The 21,892-nt window shown below is 40.3% G+C and overlaps 1 protein-coding gene across 18 annotated transcripts in view; it reads right to left on the bottom strand.

The window, feature by feature from the left end:
- Positions 1 to 21,892, bottom strand: part of TCF4 (transcription factor 4) — a 364,743-nt gene that overhangs the window by 110,157 nt on the left and 232,694 nt on the right. For 2 of the 18 annotated variants that reach the window (XM_035100885.2, XM_060280358.1), the window contains exon 1: positions 6,359 to 7,202. The exons of 14 other annotated variants lie outside the window; for them this stretch is intronic. In XM_035100885.2, coding sequence (XP_034956776.1) covers positions 6,359 to 6,427 — 69 coding nt within the window. In that variant the 5' untranslated portion in view covers positions 6,428 to 7,202. Of the gene's footprint in view, positions 1 to 6,358; positions 7,206 to 21,892 lie in introns of those variants that run through there. 2 more of the 18 variants (XM_060280359.1, XM_035100886.2) reach the window with 2 other exon arrangements.

Raw genomic sequence — 21,892 nt, 5'->3', positions numbered from 1 at the left:
GCAGGGACACATTGCAACCCTGCTTTTTCATTTGCCAAGCTTTAGACTAGCCTTCTTTGGCTTGAGCTTGGTTCAATGCCGAAACACACCTTCTCTTGCAACAACCAGGTTTTGTACGCTGGGATATTTATAGCAGCTGTGCTCTTGCTTAGGCTCCTATTAAAAACGGTGCAGGTGTAGTACATTTCCTCTATTTAATTTTTTTATTGTTAATCTTTCGGGACATCACACTAATAAAACAAAACAGGGGGGGAATATACCACACATGGCTATGTGCACGAGCATTAAAAGCACACATGAAGAACTACACATTATAAAACGCCCACAGAATCATCATCACAAATTAGTTGATATGATATTACAAACTGATAAAATCTTAAATAGTAGGAGTTTTACAGGGACTAGCGGCATGACTGCATATTTGCAAAAGGCTCCTACGATGGCGACTATACTGGTAATTCCAACAAGACAACCACCAGCAACAACAAAAACAACAGCACAACTTTACACATGCAGACAACATGCAACTCTACTTTTGTCTGTGAAACTGTCCAGGTAGGAGGGGGATATAAGATGGTTCTAGTTAAGGGTGATAAAGTTGCCCTTTTGACGCGTTAGCAGCCATTTACTTTAGGATGCACAAATGCTTTAAGGATTTCACTTCATGCGCGCACAGCAGAGTTTCTAAGTTACTCCAGTAGCAAAAAATATGGGAACCTGAGCAAATTCTGCAAATTTCCTGAGCAAATTCTGCAAATTGGGCGAAACAAAAATATGGCGTATTCACCTGGGGAAATGTTGTGTGTTCACCACTACGTAAAGTCAATCCTCTGGGTTCTTAGGGAACATACTTTCCCCTCCACCGTCTACCCCAAGATGTCTTTGGAGACAGACATCTGCCACGTGTATAAGCATAGGAAGCATGTCAACAGCAAACCTAGACCGACAAGACGACTGCGCAGACAAAAGTGAAGCGGGTCCACGATCCAGTTAAGCTGAATTACGACGGCTGAAGCCAATTTATCCCCACCCCAAAATTGACTGCAGTGGCACTAAATAATTTCAGCTCGAGGACTGAGAAACTTCATTGGGTTATCTCACACTATTTTCCATATGTGACAAGAGTCCCATAGACGGTGTGGTGGCTGCAAGAAACAGACAGCAGTTGCCTTTTCCAAACGCTTTTAAAAAAACAACAACGGGAAAAATCCTATTAGTGAATGAAGATGACAATACGCCTATGAATTTGGACAGCTCTTGTCTATCTTTTTGCTCTTTCTAAACACAGCTTGGTGCAATATCTCTAAATCCTAGGTCCTTGACATACTACGGCAATTTTACAGTAAACTGAGTATAACATGAACCAGACATATTCTCGAACAGGAAACAAACAGCTCTTCTGCACAATTTCCTGTAGATCACTTGGAAAGGTATTTAAAGACTGTACTGGCAATAAGAATTTTTTTAATTAACCTCCCCTCTCCCTCCCCAAACCAAAATATGCACTCAGCCCAAGATGTTGAGAATGCAGTATTTTTCTTTAAAACGAGATGTATTAATTTCTCAGAGCTACCTCATCCATTCACCATTAAGTGAAACAGCCACCACGTATAATTTTATTTGCAAAGAAACTGAAGGAGAGCTTTATTTCTGCAACCATGCTGAAATTCATGCTTATTACAAGGAGGTGGTCAGCGTACGATATGCTACAAACATATGTGAGGGCTCTGAGCCAACATAAAGCTGCATTCGAAAATGATGATTTAATCAGGGTTCCGTCTTTAAACATATCTATAATGCCAGTTCAGCAAATAAACAGAATAATGGCCACATATATTTTTGCACCATAAAGAAGCAACACTAGATACCATTGTAAAAGTAAACGTTTAAAAGCAATTAATTTATTTTAGAAAGGATTTCCACCATTGTTATTTCCATAAACTCCTGCCAAGCTGTTTTGTTTCGAAAAGGGTCAGGAATAGGCAAATGCAGACACATTAAAATTAGTACATACTCATCTTTCCCAACCTTTTTCTTTTCATGACATCAAATGGGCGGTTTTGAAAACTATTTATTTTAGACCCAAGTTGAGCAATGATTTTGGAAATTCCCAACAATTTAGAATGATAACCAATTTATATCTATATATTCTACTAGCTATTTTATTTTGTAAATATAATGTAGACAATGCAGGCCTGTTGTTTTTTATTTTAAAAAATCCCATAAAATTAAAATATCAATTTATTATACTATTTGCAAAAAGTTGCAACTGTAGTATTGCTTATGAGACTGAGATAACTATCACAGCATACATGTTTCTAACTCACATGCATTATTTGGGTATAGTTTCTAAAGATTTCAATAGAATGTCTTTCTGCTTAACATAGTTTGAATATGCTCCTTTATTTCTGATCTTCAGTATTTCCAAAATTCAAACACTAACATTGCATTTTCTCCATATACAGTACATGCAGGTTAAAAAAATATGAAAAATTGATTATAGTTTGCTTTTTTAAAAAATACAAAAAAACTAGATTAAACGAAGGGTATCTGTTGGCAGGTGTTGTTTCTTGTTTTAAAAATGCAATTTTACAGGAAAAGGAACAACACTATCATGATATTCATCATAAGAGTTTTTACTCTTCATTTACTAGAGTTGATATAAGGAGTTATCACACTATTTGGCCTAGACTATTAGCAGGAACAACACTATGAACTATTCATCTCTGTCTTAAGAACTTTATGGAGTTGAAAAGGTCCATTATAAGAATAGCAGACAGAATACAAACATAAAAACTCATTAGCATTTACTTTTTGTGATTTGATGACTTGACAAATAACTATTTGAAAACAACTAGTTGGTAAGATGGCTTGACGCGTGTTGGTATAACGTACAAAAAAAGAGCAATTATGATAATTATAGGGTTCTCTATATGATTTAACACATGCGCATGCGGGCGGGAGCCAATGATGGTAGCTTAAAATACTATTAAGTGAAAGTTTTGCCACTTTTGTTTTCAATTTCATTTGCAATAATGTCATCTTTGCTGTCTCCGTGTTCTTCCAAGTATGGCATTTGATCAAACAACTGCTTGCTAAAATCTCAGTCATGTGCAATTAGCAGTGCTAAACATCAGATTAAAAAAGTGACACTACACAATTTCAGACCATACATGCTATCACAAATATCTTAAGAGTCTCAAGAAGCAAAACATTAGAGGAGCAGATGCTCTGGCAACATAGTTATTGTGCGCAATGTGTTACACAACCCAAAGCATGCATTATTAAAATAAATATGGATAATAATTAATTTAAAAAACAACAACAAAGCACGATAAATTTAAGCGCTGGATATTATTAGTTATAGTGAAACGTATGCTGAAACAGACCAAATCATGTGTGTTTCAAGCATTTCCTCTAAAAGCGGTGCTTACTTTTTATCATCTAAAAAAATTAAAGAAATATATGGCTTTTAACAGGGGGGAAAGGAACCTATCCTGCTATTGCAGAGAGAAGGGATGACACGGACAACAGGTGAATGGGGAAAAAGAAGTGTATGGTTTCTTCAAACACCATAACGCATCCATAACGAAAAGAGCAGCTCTGAATGCTCATCGGTCAGAAGGATTTACATTTCGAAGAGAGAGAGAGGGAGAGAGAGTTTATTCCTCACCATATTCTTCTTCCCATACTGCTAACTTACATATAGAGGAGATCTGGAATGATTTTACACCCCCCACCCTATTGTTTATTCCCAGGGAAGACTTGCTTCCACTAGCTGCTCTCAGTTCAGAAAGTTCAAACTGAATTTAAACAAGTAATTGACTTGTCAAGGGATGTGGGGGGGGGGGAGAGATGAGGAGGAGGAGGAGGAGGAATTCCAAACTGTATCTTGTTTAAAGACAAAAAAAGTCCTGCAACTTATTGTAGCCTGTACTTTCCTCCGACTAAGTTGAGAAAGAGGTGCAACATCCGAAACGAAATCTAGTGTTCGTCCCCCCCAATAGGCATTCTAAACAATTCACGCAAGGCATACACAATCTCTGCAAGATGCCTGGCACCCAATCAAGACCTGCATTATGTACAATCCGAGCTAGAACGATGCTGGCCACATAAAAAGGTAGCCCCGCAAAAAGACAGAAACACAATTTCTCCCCCTCTCCCGTCAAATGCCAAGATTCTGGGCCCTTCCACAAAGACCCTGTAACTTTACCATGAGGACTGATGCCTTATTACAGAGCTGAATCAAAGAATTTCCAGGTTTGGTTTTTTCCCCTTTAAATGTCCTCTGCTGATACCACCAGTGTTTATTGTTTCACCTCCCACCCCACAAAATCATGTGCAGTGTGACATTTCCTGGTTTCTTTTTGTTGAACACATACCAACAGATTTGTTTTTAATAAATGCCATTTAATGGTTCCTATAAATACATTTCCTCTGACAGTGCTCTCGATTTTTATGAGTAACATCCTCCTTTCCAGACTCTCCCTCCCCTCTCAAAAAATCAACTCCAACTGAAAATATTTACTAAATGGGGGGAGCAGAGGAAGGGGTGTGTGTGTGTTACCAGCAGTATGATCTCATGTCCAGAATTTCCCTTCTAAACATCTACAAACCACACGGATGCAATTGTACCGTGAGTGGCCACCTTAGCATGTATGATGCATGTTTAATCTATTTTACTTTTAATGAAAGTTTTGTTAACTTCAGGCCCTCAGTGATAAAAGGACAGGCACTTCATGTCATTGATGACCTCAGTCACTCACCCCATCAAAACTACCCCCATGGGGGGAAAAAGTATTTTCTTCTACAGAAAACCCTGCAGTTGTGATATGTAAATGCTGGACACTTTGTGATTTTTCTAATTTTAACGTTTGCATTTATTAGCTCCCCCACATGCTGCAAATGCAGGTACTGGCTTCAAATGCAATAGATCAATATATCAAATGCAATATATATGGCTTCAAACGATATATATATACACACACACACACACACACACACACACACACACACACACACACCTAATATATATAGATGTATTTCTCTGTGTTTACTTAAACTCTCCTCTTTCTTAACAAACTACACTAATCCAGAATATTATTTGAAAACATTGCAAAATACCTGACGAAGACAACATCTCTTGCTAGTAAGTGTTCTAACTGAGGGTGGAACTGATTTATTCCAACAGATGTTCATTCATTGGGATGGGTTTATCGTACAAAATAATGTAATCTCTATATATTATACTTGTGTGCTTGTATAGCACACGCTCATATGCATGGCATAATTAGTTTGCGCCGTCCCATACCTTTGAAAAAGGCCTTGGTTCAAGCTCTAATAGTTCCCTTTTGGCCTAACTGCTCTCCCTAACTGCTCTGGTATCAGATGAAATGCTGAAAAGTTGAGAGAACGCAGGCTGCCTTTCCAGAACTTCTACATTTTATTTTCCTGTTTTTTTTCCCCCCCAGCAACACATCTCCTTACCTCAGCAGCCCATTAAAAGATTATTATTTTTTATTTTTAAATCTCTTTTTCCTTCCCAGGACCTAGCCAGGAATGAAATAAAAAATAAAATAAATTCAGCAGACTTCCAGATGGCAAGTATAAACCTTCTGCTGAGGTTATCCGTAAAATACCAGACACTATTCCCCCCCCCTCCTTAAATAAAGTGTTTCTGGAAGGAGAGAGAAAGAAAAGAAAGAAAGAAAGAGAGAGAGAGAGAGAGAGAGAGAGAGAGAGAGAGAGAGAGAGAGAGAGAGAGAGATGCAGGGAAACATTCTAAACAATGTAAAGTGATGCTTGCAATAATTGGTCTTTTTTGTTATTTTGCACTATTTTATTACTGCTTCTCATTGAATTCGTCAAATGCTCAGCATCTAGCGTTCTCTGTCAGCTGCAGACTCCGACTCGGGAAGCTGCAACGCCTGGTCTCAGACAGAGAGAAATCACTAACAACTTTATCTGCACAGAAAACTGATTTCTCCCTGCTTTCATTGATAATGCCCTTGTTCTGTACAGACGATCCACATAAGTAAAAGAACTACTGGCTCAAAAAATGACCAACTTTATGACTTTAAAAAGTTTCAGGCTGTAAAAAGCATTGCAATCTATTTTCAAGTAAAACAACATAAAAAGCAAACGAAAAGATCAGCTTTCTCTTTCCGATTATAAAGCCCCCCACCCCCTACGCTCAATAGTATATATAACATTAGCAAGAATTAAAACAGCTTACGGAATAAGGAAGGCTGAAGTAGCCCAGAACAACTTCCAAAGCAATAAATGCAGCAAATTGACTCTCATTCCTACGACAATAAAACTTGTCAAAATTACACCTTTAATTACAGAGCTAGCTTACCGCTTTGCCATTATAGTAGTACATCAAAGAGTTTCCTCCCATGCCAGGGATTGTGTATGCGCAATACATGGTCTCGTATTCTTTCTCTCTTTTTTTTTTATCCCCCCTCTCCAGTACCACTCTTAACAACTTTTATTTCAAACTCGCTGTCCCTTTTTTCACAACAATTCCTTCAGTCGCATTTTCCCATATGGCCAGGCCAAGCATGGTGAATATGCAAAGCAGGGAGAAACCATTCCTGACGTTAGGGGTGGGGTGGTGCAAGCGGGGGGTGGGGGGGGGGAGAGGAGGTGGCTAGGACTCTTCTGTCAGACAGTTAACTTTCCACAGCAAATCTGGAAGCCTTCCCAGTCCCGATTTAGCCGCGATTCCTAGTGCATGCAAGATAGCTTCAACTTTTTCACTTGGATTTCTCCCCCCACCCCCCAAAAAAAATCCACACCCTGGAATAACGGTGATTCTTAAAAGAGATTTTGGAAAGGGAAAAAAAAATAAAGATTAAAAAAAAAAATCTCCCCACCGAAAAGCAAAACAAAACCCAAGTTTCAGCCACACTCTTTTCTTCCCTAAAATTTCCACTCAACTGCCTTAGGGTAAAAGTGGAATAGGGTCCATTATTGAAGAGAATACAAATGCAGTTAATTGACTCCCCCCTCGCTCTCTCTCTCTCCCTCTCTTTCTTTTTTGTTTTAATTTGATTAAAAAGCGAGTGGCAGGAAGGGAATCGTATGATGCACATCTAATAACTCTACCATCTGTCTCTGCTGCTGGCTAGCTCCCAGCATTGTACGCAGCTGCCTGAGAACTCGACTCAGAGAGAAAAAGAAGGGGGGGGGATTGAGGGGGAAAAAACACCCACCCAGCAAATCCCCCCCCCCCCCCGTCTCTGACCTCGCTCAAAAGGAGAGAGGAGCAGTGTTTTCTGACTGCCTGGTCAACAACCTACAAAACGAGGGTTGAGAATGAAACAGAGGAAGATTGCTTCAAGCCCCAACCTCTTTTTATTTTTTTTCTCTTCTCTCTCTCTCCCACCACAAAGTCACTGGGCTTTCTTTTGAAAGCAGGAAATAGGTTAGAGGCATAGAATGTAATTCAGCTTCGGAGCTGGCATTTAATGCTTAAAGGGAAATCAGTTGACAGGCTACTATAGACACACACACACACCCCCCCGACAGAGCACTTGCTCTTTTCAGTTTTTTTTTGGGGGGGGGGTGTTCGGTATGGTAGAGGCGGATGGTGTGTGTGTGTGTGTTTGGGTATTGGGGGGGAGCTCCCCAAATGCAACTAAACTGCTTCTGAATGCTGAACTTGAAAATTGCTTGCTGCTATCATTACAGGAGATTGGCCCGGAAAATATTTGGAATGAAATGAAGCTTGCTGCTAATGTTTTAATGTATTGGACAGGTGAAAACTGTTTTCTAAATATAACAACAACAACAACAACAACAACAACAACAACAACAACAACAACAAACCCTCATCAATTTCTTTTGTTAAGGTTGAGGAAAATTCCCCCCCCCAATGTATAAACACCAACGAAAACTCCTGTTTTCCTGTATTCATATTCATATATATATATAATGTCCATGGTGTTGGAAAAATAAAGCATGTTCATTGCACAATACACTAGTGGGTGGATTCTGCTTCTTAATTTTCTTTTGCACTGTACAAGCGAAGCCAAAAATGGGGAGAGAGGTTAAGAGAGTTTGCAGGGAGAGAGAGAAAGAGAGAAAGAGAGAAAGAGAGAAAGAGAGAAAGAGAGAAAGAGAGAAAGAGAGAGAGAGAGAGAGAGAGAGAGAGAGAGAGAGAGAGAGAGAGAGAAGATTGGGACTGGCTTAAACTTGCCAAATTCAGAGCATCACAGGAAAGGAAGGCCTCTGGGAATTGATCCCAAATGAAACTAAATAATTTGCATATGCTGAAGCAAATGCCATCTGAGCATACAGCTATTCTCCAGAATCAACTTTAATAATTCAAAGCACCTATTTCCTTACTACTCAATGTGGTAACAAAACACATACAGTATTAATAAACAGCAAGAGGTGGCAATGTCAGTTCTAAGCAGCCGCCCTTTGCTAATGGTAATGTTTTATTTTGTATTCTTCCTTACGAATCTACGCAGAGTGTAGGTCCATATGTATATTTTAGAGAGGGGAGAGGGAACAGAGGGTTTATCTAACTTCCCTGCTCTGCGTTTATTTGGGAGGTCCCCAGAGATTCGGGTAAACAGTTCTTGAATTATAATCACACATTTCATTCAAATTTCATGCTTTGAGGATTTTTTCCTCATTAGAACAGTTAGTTGTCAATCTGACAGGATCACATTTGTAACCTTTAAACCACCCTCTGTGTATAAATACGTAAGGCCAGGAAATCCAAGTAAGACAGGTCTATGCGCAGGAAAAACGTAATGCCTACAAGCAGAAGGGGAGATCTCAGGGCACACACACACACACTGAAAACTGATTCTTTCACCTAGGAATACATTTAGTTTGCTAACAGTGCAATCCTGTGCATGTCTACTCAGAAGTAAGTTCAGCAGGATTTGCCCCGAGGAAGTAGGTACAAGATTACAACCCAAGTCATCTTGATACTCAATTTAGAGGTATTCTCACCTGCTTTGGGAGGACTAATATTGAAAGACAGTCGCTAAATAAATTATATATCAAAGTATCCACAGTATGTGTATGTGTGTGTGTGTATATATATATAGATAGATAGATAGATATATTTAAAAAATGCTATACAAAAACTTGACCCAACACAGTATTTTCCGACCACCCCTGATGTACAACTCTATCTTTTATGCTTTCACAATTTAAGAGTCTTAAGGTATACCTTCAAATCATGTGGTGGTAGGGAAATCCCACAAAGTTGTGGATTAGTATAATATGCAATTAATGCTTAATTCTAATAAAAGTTTACCCCTGAAAGTAGATTTGATGGATTCCTAAGCCACTAAATTCACTCTAATCAGTTCACAGCCATTGAAACAACCCTCTAAAATCGGACTAACACTCTAAGCTTTAATTACTGGCGCAAGATAATTATGAAATTTCATATACTGATGATACCTATAGGAAAACACAAATTAATGCAGACTGATCACATTGAATAATGGTCTTGGAATAATGACCTTTTGGATACAAAAGTGACTGTGTTTGGGTCAGTGTTGCTTTCTACAAGATCGAAGAAAGGCTTTACTCCTGCACCAGGACACCTTAAAATAAATAAATGGGTAGTCCATGTAGTTAAAATCAGAATACATGGAGTTTCTCAACTTCTTCTTTTTACTTCTTATAAAAACAGAACTCTTTCATGTCAGAAGTGCGTAGTATAATTGATTACTGCAATCAAGGGGAAGCCAGAGCTTAGAAGCAGAGGCCAAGGTTTGAAGGTTTAAGGTTCACGTTGGATTCCTTGCATCTTCAGATAAAAGAGCTGGAGGAAACCCAAGAGACAAGGCCTTGCTCATGGAAGGCAGTATTGGGTTAAGTGGATCAGTGATCTCACTGGGTATATAAAGCAGTTTCTTACTATTGACTATGAGAATGCACTCACACAACTCAATATTAACTGTACAGAGATGATCAACCTGAATGTATGGTGGTGGATTGTGCCAGCTCTGCTTCCTCCTGCCTGGCGGCCACACACTAGTCTTAAAATTTTGCACACACAAATCCCAACATGTATAGAGAGGTCCAACCTGTGTGATTTGCTTGCCATAAGATCAAGGTGCCCGGATCCTGCCTGAAAGTTGGGTCTTTGCATGCATCCCCTTATCCAAGCATGTGAACATCACATGGGGACCTGCACATCAGGCTAATGCAGTTCTTACCACCACATGTACAGGGTACACCAGTCCAATAAAAATCCCCTTTGTGCCCTATGATGATGTTCAGATTGTTTCTCTTGCCTTACTACACAACCCACAGTTTTCTTGCTGGACCAGTCAGGGTCATATGACTACTGTACATGTTGACAAAGACACAAGAGTGTTATCAGGATGACACAATTTCTGCTTGGGGTACTGAAATAATCAAACACGCGCCTTGTAAGTTCTCTGAACGAACATGAAAACAGCTGGGGAAATTCCCTCTCTCAACTCAATTTCTCAATTCAGTGCCTTCAAGCATCAGTCTCACTGGGTCCACTTGCCTTCTTTTAAGTTTCTTTCCTGGATCACAATAGAAAGTATGTGTTCAGACAAACAGAGCCACCTCTGCTAAGCGGTAGGGTTGTACCAAATGAGATATCAACTTCTCTTTTCTTTTCTACTTTCCCCAGGTAGAGGTATTTGGGAGACCCAGATTCAAGATCCCACTCAGCCATGGAGCTCACTGGGTGATCTTAGGCCAGTCATTTTCTCTCAGTCTAACCTACTCCAAAGTGTTGTTTTGAGGGTAAAGGGACAGTGGGGAAATGCCCTATATTCTGCCTTGAGCTCCTTGGACAAAAGATGGGATAGAAATATAATCAGCACTTAAGACAAAATAAACTCTCTCCTTACGCTTGTAAAGCTAGCACATCAATGAGAAGGATTCTAGCTTAGCTATATTACTAACAGAGCAATCATATCCATGCCTACTCAGAAGTAACTCCTGTTGAATTCAGCGGGACTGACTCACAGGTACGTGGGGTTAGGATTGTAGCAGCATGTCATATTAATTTCACACAGGCAAAGAGCATTTCATTCATGGACACTGGACATTTCCCCATGTGCTTTCTGAGGTTCTGCAATCACAGTTATGCTCAAGGTAATCTGAATCAATCCTGCTTCTAGTCAATAGCAGCTATCCACATTAATATCATCCAGTGTCATCCCTCATGCAAAGAACCAAATGGTCAAGGAGCCAAAACTGTAACACCTTTTAGAAGACACTAACATGCTCCTAACTCTCTCTTTGAATTGCAATCATATCTTAAACACAACACCCAGCTCCTTAACACACTTCTTGCACTTTTAAGTGTGTCCTTCAGGAAACAGCATGAGAAGGATAACAGCACCAGGTTGGGAAGCCAGGAAGTTCGGAGAAACTAGGGACAGATGGGCAGTAGAAGCAGTGACAAAAGAAAGATTAACCTTCTGAGTTGAGCAAGAAACTCTGGCGGTCACTGAAGTCCAAGCTGCTTTCAAAACTCCAACAGGTTCATATAGTTCCATTATGTTGTTGTTTTTTCACATTTTTCACATTCACAAAGGCTACAGCCCTTGCTGTAGTCCAGATGTTTTGGACTACAACTCCCATCATCCTTGATCATTGCCCATGCTGGGGCTCTTAGAATTTGGAGTCCCAGAACATCTGAAAGATACCCAACTGGGGAAGGTTATAGAAACTTATTATACCCTCAAATAATAGGTGGTATCCCACTAAGTAAAACTCCAAGCAGGCCCATTAAGATAAAGGGGTCTACTCTGAAAATGACATATCTCTTAGAACAGCAAGTTCCTTGGGCAGGTGATTCAGTTGCTTATCCAACTTGGGTCAAGCAGTTTGGTATTTCTAGCAGTCCGAACACTATTTTCAATAGTAAAAGAGAATGGATTGAAATGTTGGTTCCCTTCCTGCACAACACAATGTTACAGTGTGTGAAACCTTATACTGTATAGAGAAGTAACTGGGAGAAGACATACTCTTACTGGCCCATTGGAAATGCGGCTTTGGGGGTAACAGAATGCTATTGATTAAAAAAGAGTGAACAGCTAAAAATATAAACAGTTATCTGACAAGAAACAGCTTTTTTAAAAAAAAATAAAAAAAATGTGTGTTGGTGTTTTAATCTCCTAATGCAGTGCTGTTGAATTTGCATCTGGACACAATGTAACTACTTTAGGGATTTTCACTGAGCCAGGCAAAGGCAGTTGTTAAGCTACATTTTGTTGATCCAAAAAGCTGGTATTAATACAAATTGCTAAAAAGCCAAGTCCCCAGTTATTAAAAAAAAAAACACCAAACTGCCCCAACAGGAGTCGCTGCTGTCAAATGCTATTTACAAGCATTTGTTTGCATTTATTAAAAGTTATAGATAGCCATGCAGATGAGGAAAAGCATTGTGCAGACACAAACAAGAAAACAGAATCAATATATTTTCTAGATTAGGATGTATTATAATCAATCAGTACCTCTATATCCCTTGACACAGACGTATAATAGGGATGCTGCATGAATTCAGAAGGTATGATTTCTGACAGGGGTACTGCAAGTTCTGTTGCTGTGGACTGTTACCCTAAATGCAGCTTCTCTCCAACTGTAACTCTCCAAATGTACTTTGCACCAGGAAAAAGCTGTTAGGGTCTGGATGTACAAACACCCGTGCCAGCTGACCAGGGAGACATGCTAAAAATGGATATGCACACCCAAATGCACACCTTATTGAAAGCAGGGGGTGGTGCCTGAATTTGAACGTGCATCCCAATTCACACCTGGTTCACACTGGTCCTGACAGGGTCCTGGGGTCTGGACAGCAAGACAAGCATATGGTGTACAACAATTGTTCTGTAAGTTACGTTGATGGAATAGCTCAGGCATCCCCAAACTTCAGCCCTCCAGATGTTTTGGACTACAATTCCCATCTTCCCCGACCACTGGTCCTGTTAGCTAGGGATCATGGGAGTTGTAGGCCAAAACATCTGGAGGGCCGCAGTTTGGCGATGCCTGGAATAGCTCAACAATTCCATGGTGGAGGAGCTGATTGAGAAGAGGTCCCGTAACACTCAGAAGCAGTTCCCCCCCCCTCCCCATCATGGAAAAGCATAAAACCAATGCCTTGGCAAAGGTGTTAGACTTTGGTGTAAGCCAAAAGACAAGTGCAAAAGAGCACTTGGGCACTTGAACTCAGTCTTAAGGTCACTAGAGTGGATCTGTATCCATCAATAGTGCATCCTTGTGCTGGTTAGTAGTTGTAACAAAAGCATACCCAGGATGGTGCTATGCAGCTCCTCTCGGTTTATAGTTGCTGCTATTGTAGTACAAATATCTGTTTCACAACCCATCACATTTACACAGGGCTAAGCACCCCCCCCCCAAAGTGGAGGAAACGTTCCAGGACATTCAGGGAGGTGGGTGAATTTTCATTTCTCCATTTTGCATAAGAGGTGGCCTAAGGTTTTTCTCCCCTTTGAAGAAGGTATAAAAAGCACCAACCACCTCATACTTAAAGGTGAGCAACAAGAATTCTTAAAATCTGTCTATCCACCCACTCAAAAAGAAGAAGGAAAAGAAAGATGAATCCAATATTGCAGGAAGACATTTTTTGCTGCATCCCCATGAAAACTGGAGGAAAACTCTGGGGCTAATACTTTAGCCTGTGAATGGCTATGAGTAGTCTATCACTTTACAATATGTTTAACCGTACTCTGTTTTGAAATCTAGCTTTAACAATATAAATCTAATAACCTATTTTCAGTACTTTGCATATCACTAAATCCTCTCCCCCCCCCCACTTTCCAGTTCAGAAACTACAAAACAATAATCATTAGGTGCAATCTATAACCACTCTCGCCCTTTCAATATATTTATATGCAACAAATGTGGGCAAATTTGTTTTAATATGAGCTTTTATCCAACATGACACAGAAAGCGGGAGATACCATGTTACCGCAAACACTTTGTCAGGAACTAATTAACTCAGAATTTCTAATTCACCAACCCAAATTTCATTTTATAAGTTAGTTATGGCTGTGCTATGCCTCTTGTTCAGCACAGTATAGCATTTATGGACAAAAGTAAATAAGAAGCTTCATTTGTCATTTAAGATCAACCCATAAGGTAGATGGAAAGGGATGCAGTTGGAAGTTTGAGAATTTCTACAACGCCACATCTCATTGGGCTCAATACTGCCTATACTTACTGGTAACAGATCTCCAGGGTTTCAGAGAGTGGTCTCTCCAAACCTTGCCTAGACCTACCAAGGATTGAACTTTGGACTTTCTGCATACAAAGCAAATGATCTGTGGCGCTGGGTCTGCATAAATGGTGTAGGGTGCATGTGTCAAGAATCCAGCAGACTACAATAAATGCCTGGTGGTTGCATGCAGGCCAGCTTTAGTGAAATGAACTGATTGTTCAGTTTTCATGGGCTTGAGAAAAAGAATCATGAAAGATTGGTCTTGTTATCCTGTTGGCATCCATGGCAGAAATGCTAAGAACTGAATGGGCCGAGAACTCAACCAAGATATTGGTGCTTGTGAAGCTATTAAGGCAAAAGCTGTCCCCTTTTCTGTGCTTCATTCTTCTTTGACATCATCCTGTCACCTTTCATGAAAAGTAAATGCATATCCAAACAACATTAAAATATAATTTGCAGTCAATCTATTTTAAACGAACTGTATTTCTGAAATATTCATTTGCCACTCTCTTCTTTTCACTATGCTGCTCATAAAAGCCAAGAGAAAGCTGAAACATGGAAGATTGTATTCCCAACAGCATAGGGAACCTGAAAGTTGGTGCTGACATGGAACATAAAGCCATGCCCCGATTATCTGATGACTGGAGAAGAGGATGAAAAAGGCCTTCCACTCTATAATGGAGGATGGTCCATCTGCTCACCAGACTGCTTAAAATATGCCACCCAATCAGAGTTGGGATGGATCTCAGCATTCAAGTAGTCCAAGTAGAGGAGACCATATTCAATCATAGAAAAAACATGTAGAAGGGACCGGAGCTTGAATTTTAACAACACCCTTAAAGAGACTAAAATGCCAACTAACTAGTGGAATGAGTATCAGGTGCTAGCTATCCTCAACCTTGATGGCAGAAAGTGAGGAGAAATTAAAGAACCTTTTAATGAGGGTGAAAGAGGAGAGTGCAAAATATGGTCTGAAGCTCAACATCAAAAAACCCGAGATCATGGCCACTGGTCCCATCACCTCCTGGCAAATAGAAGGGGGAGAAATGGAGGCAGTGAGAGATTTTACTTTCTTGGGCTCCTTGATCACCGCAGATGGTGACAGCATCCTTGGGAAAAAAGCAATAACAAACCTAGACAGCATCTTAAAAAAGCAGAGACATCACCTTGCCGACAAAGGTCCGTATAGTTAAAGCTATGGTTTTCCCAGTAGTGATGTATGGAAGTGAGAGCTGGACCATAAAGAAGGCTGATCGCATGGACTGCAAGAAGATCAAACCTATCCATTCTTAAGGAAATCAGCCCTGAGTGCTCACTGGAAGGACAGATCCTGAAGCTGAGGCTCCAATACTTTGGCCATCTCATGAGAATTGAAGACTCCCTGGAAAAGACCCTGATGTTGGGAAAGATTGAGGGCACAAGGAGAAGGGGACGACAGAGGATGAGATGGTTGGACAGTGTTCTTGAAGCTACCAACATGAGTCTGACCAAACTGCAGGAGGCAGTGGAAGACAGGAGTGCCTGGTGTGCTCTGGTCCATGGGGTCACGAAGAGTCGGACACGACTAAACGACTAAACAACAAATCCTTAACAGGCATTGTTTATGCTTCAGTTGGGGTGGGAGATTGGTAGGTAGTTAAAGTCCCATAGCACTGCATTTTGGTTGCAGGTTCTGTGAACCACCCTGAGACCTCCAGGTATAGGGAGGTATATAGATTCAATAAATAAATAAGTAATAATAAACTCTTGTTTAGCTCAAACCAGTCTCTGCTTAACCAGAAGACAGTCTGCCTAAGAGAGGATGGCAATGAACATTTAACTTATCAGATATGGCAAGGCAGGGACCCACTTGACACAAGCTTGAGAGAGTATGAGGTACACCAAGAGTGGTATTCCTCAGGTCCTCAGCACCTTGTTATTTGGCCTTGAAACTCTTCTGAGACCGCATCACCTCCTTAATTGCTTTTGCTTTTCTGGAATGTTTCCTTGAACTGTGATAGCTCCTCTTGATTGACGAGAAAGAATATGGAGGTGGGGGTGTGCACACATGCATGCGAATAAACTGTCAACTTTTGGCTGGATTGGAGCACTGCACCATCTACTGGTATGCAGCCCCTGGAAGGGAGCCCATGAGACAATGCAGGCCCCTGACTGAAAAGGGTTCCCCACCATCGACTGCACAGTGCCTATGTCTCACTTTCTTGGTTTGCAACTTTTGGCCACGTCAATGATGCATTTCATTGCAAGCAAGAAAATTGCAGCAATAAACACCGTGGTACCTTCAGTGCTGATAAAACCCTTCTGTAAGCAGAACTGAATTATGTTATGACATCACTGTAGCATGCGAGATAAATTTAAGCAGTGTGTGTCAGGACATGTGGTACCATCAATGGGATGCCAAGTACTACAGACTTGTGTGACAGGTGAGAGACAATGAATCAGGAGAGACTAGAGAGAAGGAGGAGATGGGTTTCAGCCGGTTTGATAATTTTGCATTCAAATATGTGGGTTTTTCAGATGTTACTGGAATTAATTGTGATGCATTAATTGAGACTTTTATGTAATCACCGACCACAAGTTTTTGGGATGGAGTGGAATAAAAAACAACAACCAAGGGACAAATAATATTATAGTACTAGTATCTACTGCTAAACTGCACTCATAACCAAGGACATACCTGTCTCTTTATTACATACATAATAACAAAGGATCCAAAGAGCATTGTAGTTTGAGACATAAACAAGAAAAAGACAGTGGAAGCAGCGACAAAAAAAACAACAACAACTGTTAATATTGTATACAAAATGAATGAATGCTCTCAATCAGAAGGGAAGAACATTACTGGTCGAGCTACTGAAATGGTTTGCCAGTTATGTTGTTTATGGTAGACTAGTATTACGGCCAATGTAACTTAACAAGTTAGAACTTGGCTGTTACATGGCAGTGGAATTTAGCACAAGGAATTCAAGAGGGGTGAAACCAGCTTTCACCAGTATTGGATTTTGTTGGCCTGGCCTTAAATTTGTTTTTGTAGATCTGTCCCTTAACAGCATTTAAACACTCTTTTGTGGCTTAACTCAAAGTTGTACTGTGCAGGAGGATAAGTAGTGGTGAGTATTAAGTAGTTACATTCCTCTCTGATTAGAGGAATCTGTATAAGGATACTACAACACAGCTGCGCCATTTTATTATTATTATTTTTGCAATGTGAAATCTAATTTAAAAAGGAGGGTGGATATGCTGAAATGTGTTTGGTTTGGGTTCCTTTAGTTTGTAGACAATTGAAACTGTTCTGTCTTCCAATTTTATAACACTTTTACTGTGTATGTTTTAAAAAGAGCTGTTCTTCTTTTTTCTACTTACTTAGCATACTGTACTTTGTTCACCCTCACAACAATCCTGTGGTCAGGTCATCCTTACGCCCATTTTATAGATAGCGATACTGAAGCTGATGGCTGTGAAGGTTACCAAATGGCTTCACGACTCAGCTGAGATTAGAAGGCTAAGTCCACAGAGCCAAACTCTTATTGCATTCATGGTGTCTTAAGACTCTGTTTAAACTTATTATCGTGGTTGTCCTGAATGATGATGCAAACCCTATTCAGGCATTCTTCTTCTTACACCAGGCATCCCCAACCTTCGGCCCTCCAGATGTTTTGGACTACAATTCCCATCATCCCTGACCACTGGTCCTGTTAGCTAGGGATCATGGGGGTCATAGTCCCAAAACACCTGGAGGGCCGCAGGTTGGGGATGCCCACCTTACACAATTACTATGATGGGAGATAAGGATCAGGAATGTGTTCTCTGCTTCTGTCCCTTCATCACCATTCCCACAGTTTGCCATAGTTTGGTGTTGAACTAGCCTGCTTCATTCCTGTAGGCTCCCTGAATAATTTTGAATCAGAGTATATCAGCTTTCTAGGGTCACACAGGGAGTCTAAATAAGTAGAAAAGGTTCCTGGCTACAGACATTCAACCACCAGGTGTGGAGGGTTGTGAAGGTGGTGCCCCTCTGCTTCCCATAAAACATTATGAGGGAGAACACCTGAGGAGGGCTTTACAAAGTGCAAGAAGTTAAGTAGTTAAGCTCCTGCAGGGAAGTGGTAAACGAGTAGTGCAGTGTTGCTTGTGTTGTACGTAATTTATTATCATGGCTCACTCATAGAGCATCTGATTTGCTTACTTACAGGAAGTCTCAGATTCAGTCCCTGGAATTTCAAAGTAGAAGGGATCTCGGGAAGAAATGCTGAGAGCTGCTGCCAGTCAGTGTAGACAACACTGAGCTGGATGGGTCGAGGTTTCTGAGTTTAAGACAGCTTCCTATGCTCCATTCCTTGCTTGTGAAGGAATCTCCACTTAGCCAGCTATATCAACAGCTGACCTTTGGCAAGCCACAACTCCCTGCCTCCCCTTTGCAACATGAGGATAGTTCTACTCAGGGCCAGCCCAAGATGTTTGGCTGCTTGAGGCAATAGAGAAAATGCCACCTGCCCATCTCAACCACTTCCTCCTCCACAGCCCAACCACCACTGCCTCTACCTCCACAGTCCCCCATGCACTGACAAGTACAGGAGGCAGCAAGCGGCGCACTCCTTGGAGGTCAGACCTGTTCCCCCAGGGAGCTGCCTCAGTGTGCCTCATGGGCGGGCCAACTTTGTTTAAGGGTCAAAACTGGCTACCAGTCTGTTTATGGGCACAATTTGAAGTGCTAGTTATTTTAAATAACCACACACACAACATTAAAAATCTATCAATTGTTTTTTATTTTTTTTCCTGTTTTTAGCTGTTCTTATAGAGGACAGGACTTCTGTGCCTTTAATTGCCCTGCTCTCTTTTGAGTCTGGAAACCTTAAAGAGAAACCAGCAGACCCTTTGTTTAATTTCAAGCAAAGGGTCTGCTGGTTTCTCTTTAAGGTTTCCAAACTCAAAAGAGAGCAGGGCAATTAAAGGCACAGAAATCCTGTCCTCTATTGAGTCTGGCAACCCATTCTGTACCCTAAAAAACTGAAATTTGCTATATAAAGGTTAGGTCTCCTCCTCAGGTTATATATAAGTTTACAGGTGGAATCAGGATTAGATCTGGAGAATCCTGGTTAATTTTTTGTTAATATAATCTATTCTAGTTGCAGCAATCTGCGGTAGCTTCAGTTCTCAACAGCACTTCCCAAAGGAAGTTGCATGTAGAGCTTGTTGGAACAATCTGGGGGTGACTAAGGCATTTGACAGCGGCTACATTTCTCTCCTCTTGAAAAGGGTACAGCTGGAACTATACAAAATCAATCCTGGCCACAGCCACCACCTTACAACCCAAGAGCAAACTCAGGTCCATTCCATCACTGACCTCAGGTACTTGTTAGAGACCTCCTCAGCTCCTCCTCTGTATGTAAACAACAAGAAGCAAGTCCCACTGAAGTGGACTTTTAATAGACATGCATAGCCTTACTTAGGCAGAAGTTTAATAAGAGCAAAACCAGCACCTTAGACCTGCCTTCACCAACTCTGCATCCAACAGGTGTTTTGTATGCAACAATCAACAGCTGTAGTCCATAACAGCTATTATGGAGGGAAACAGGTTGGTGAAGACTGCCCTAGATGGAATGCTCCATAAAAAGGGGGAAAGCCAAGCTTAATGCTGGAAGGCAGTCCATCAAGAAACCAGAGCATGCTTTAGATTTCATACAAGAGGTGAGTTGGTACTCATCAACATGTCACTGTAATATCAACCTGTTGAGACACACAGGGTTGTATCCAAAGTAGCACTTTGCCACTTGTTCCATTAATGCGGGGATTTATTCTTGTACAACTGAACTTTCCTCCTTCCTTCCATCTCTCCCTAAATCTGTTATAGGGGGTTCCTCTACCCCAGAGCAGGAAAGGAGAAGGGGAAGTTCTGTTGCACAAGCATAAATACTTGTGCTAAGGGAACAAGGGTAATTTGATACCACACCACACAAAGCAGCTATTGCATCACAGGTGCCAGAACCCACCTGCATACATCACACTATCAGAAAGCATGCAGGAATCACCCAGTTATGAAGTCATTAGTTTGTCATGTACCTCTGTCTTCAGAGCTTCCATAACCCTGTCCACTTTCCCCTATAAAGTCAATTTCAACATGAAACGATGCGCCACGAATCTTGGTGCAGAAGAAAGTGGCTTGTACAATGAAATATTTTGCATGGCCATCAATTTGTCATGGTAGCTTTAAACCACATCATTATTATATCAGAAATGTATCTGAGTGTGGCTACAACAACTGCAATATGCAATGGGCTTCACAACATTATTATTATTTCATTCTTGCAAATACATTGTGCTGACAGTACTATTTCCAGTTTTACAGGTGGGAAACAGAGATTGAGATGTTGTGGCTTCCTCAAAGCCACCAAATAAGTTTGCAGAACTTTTATAACTTGATTTCCTAGGCTGGAGTCCAAAATGTCCACTCTCTTACAATTAGCCCCTGCTGTTGAGATGAAGAGACTGTAACTGGTGAAGAAATGTTCGGATTGGGCTCAGATAAAGACATGAATGGGAGTGGTACATCACAATCCTAAACCCATCTTTTATGAGCCATGTCAAGATATATGTTTTTTTTTTTTGCCCTGAAAGGAGACTGAAAAGTATCTTGAAAAAATAATAAAGATGTGAATTCTGCAATTCCACTTTTTTTCTCATGCACACTCTAAAAGAAAACAAATATTAGGATTGAATTCTTCTTTCTAAAACTTTATGTGGGATGTAAACAGTATGTACATGGAAGAAGAGCTGGAATGAAAGCAATGACAGCTCCCACCATCCGGCCTTCTACTCACTTATAGTGGACTTTTCTAGAAGCAAATTAATTGCCCATGTAAAGTGGTTGCAAGCAGCTGTGATTTGGCTCCCTGTTTTTAACACCATCCTGGCTTTTATGGGGTTTAAATCAGAGATATTTAGCATCACTTTGGAGATGTTTTCAATAGCTAAGATTTTTGCACTTGGCTTGCCCTTGATTATTTCTTTCAGTGGGCACCTATTAACTGAGGTCTGATTATTGCCTGAACCCAAGTAACACATCACAACATTTTTTAAGCTCTTCTGCAAAATATTCTGTGCCAGACAAAGCTATGTGAAGTGCAAACAATTGTGATAAACAGTTGAAGAATGGAGTGAAATGATTCAAATTATACATTTTTTTTTAAAAAAAAATCAAAACCCCAAATACTGCAGCAGTGAAAATGGCAGTGAAATAGTTAACAGACATATGCTGTATAATTAGGAGATGCATTAATGATTATGAATAGTAAATGATTTGGTGCAAGGAAAAAACCTAGTCAAAAGGGACATGCACCTATCTTACATGTTTTGTTAGTAACTGTATATAACTAGAGATTTCTGCTATTAAGAATCCTGCATTATTGGTGTAAATACTTCCAAGGGTACATCAAATTGTAATCTTTCATACGACATCCATCAAACCAGGCTGGAGATTTTGACAAACATTAAACACAGTAAGGAGGCAATTATGTATGCATGATTTAATCTGCAACTAATTAATATGCAAATTTATTCATATGTTAGTTACTAAATTAAAAATGCAAAGAAGCCCTTATGGTGATTCTCAAAAATTTTGCACAAACAGAACATTTAAAATGTAAGAAAAATGAAGTTTTTTAAAAAACCTGCAACATACTTTTAGCC

Source organism: Zootoca vivipara, chromosome 11 (genome assembly GCF_963506605.1).
Source record: "Zootoca vivipara chromosome 11, rZooViv1.1, whole genome shotgun sequence".
Classification (NCBI taxonomy): Eukaryota; Metazoa; Chordata; class Lepidosauria; order Squamata; family Lacertidae; genus Zootoca; species Zootoca vivipara.
The sequence above is the reverse complement of the archived record's forward strand: the minus strand, read 5'-3'. Positions and strand labels throughout refer to the sequence as shown.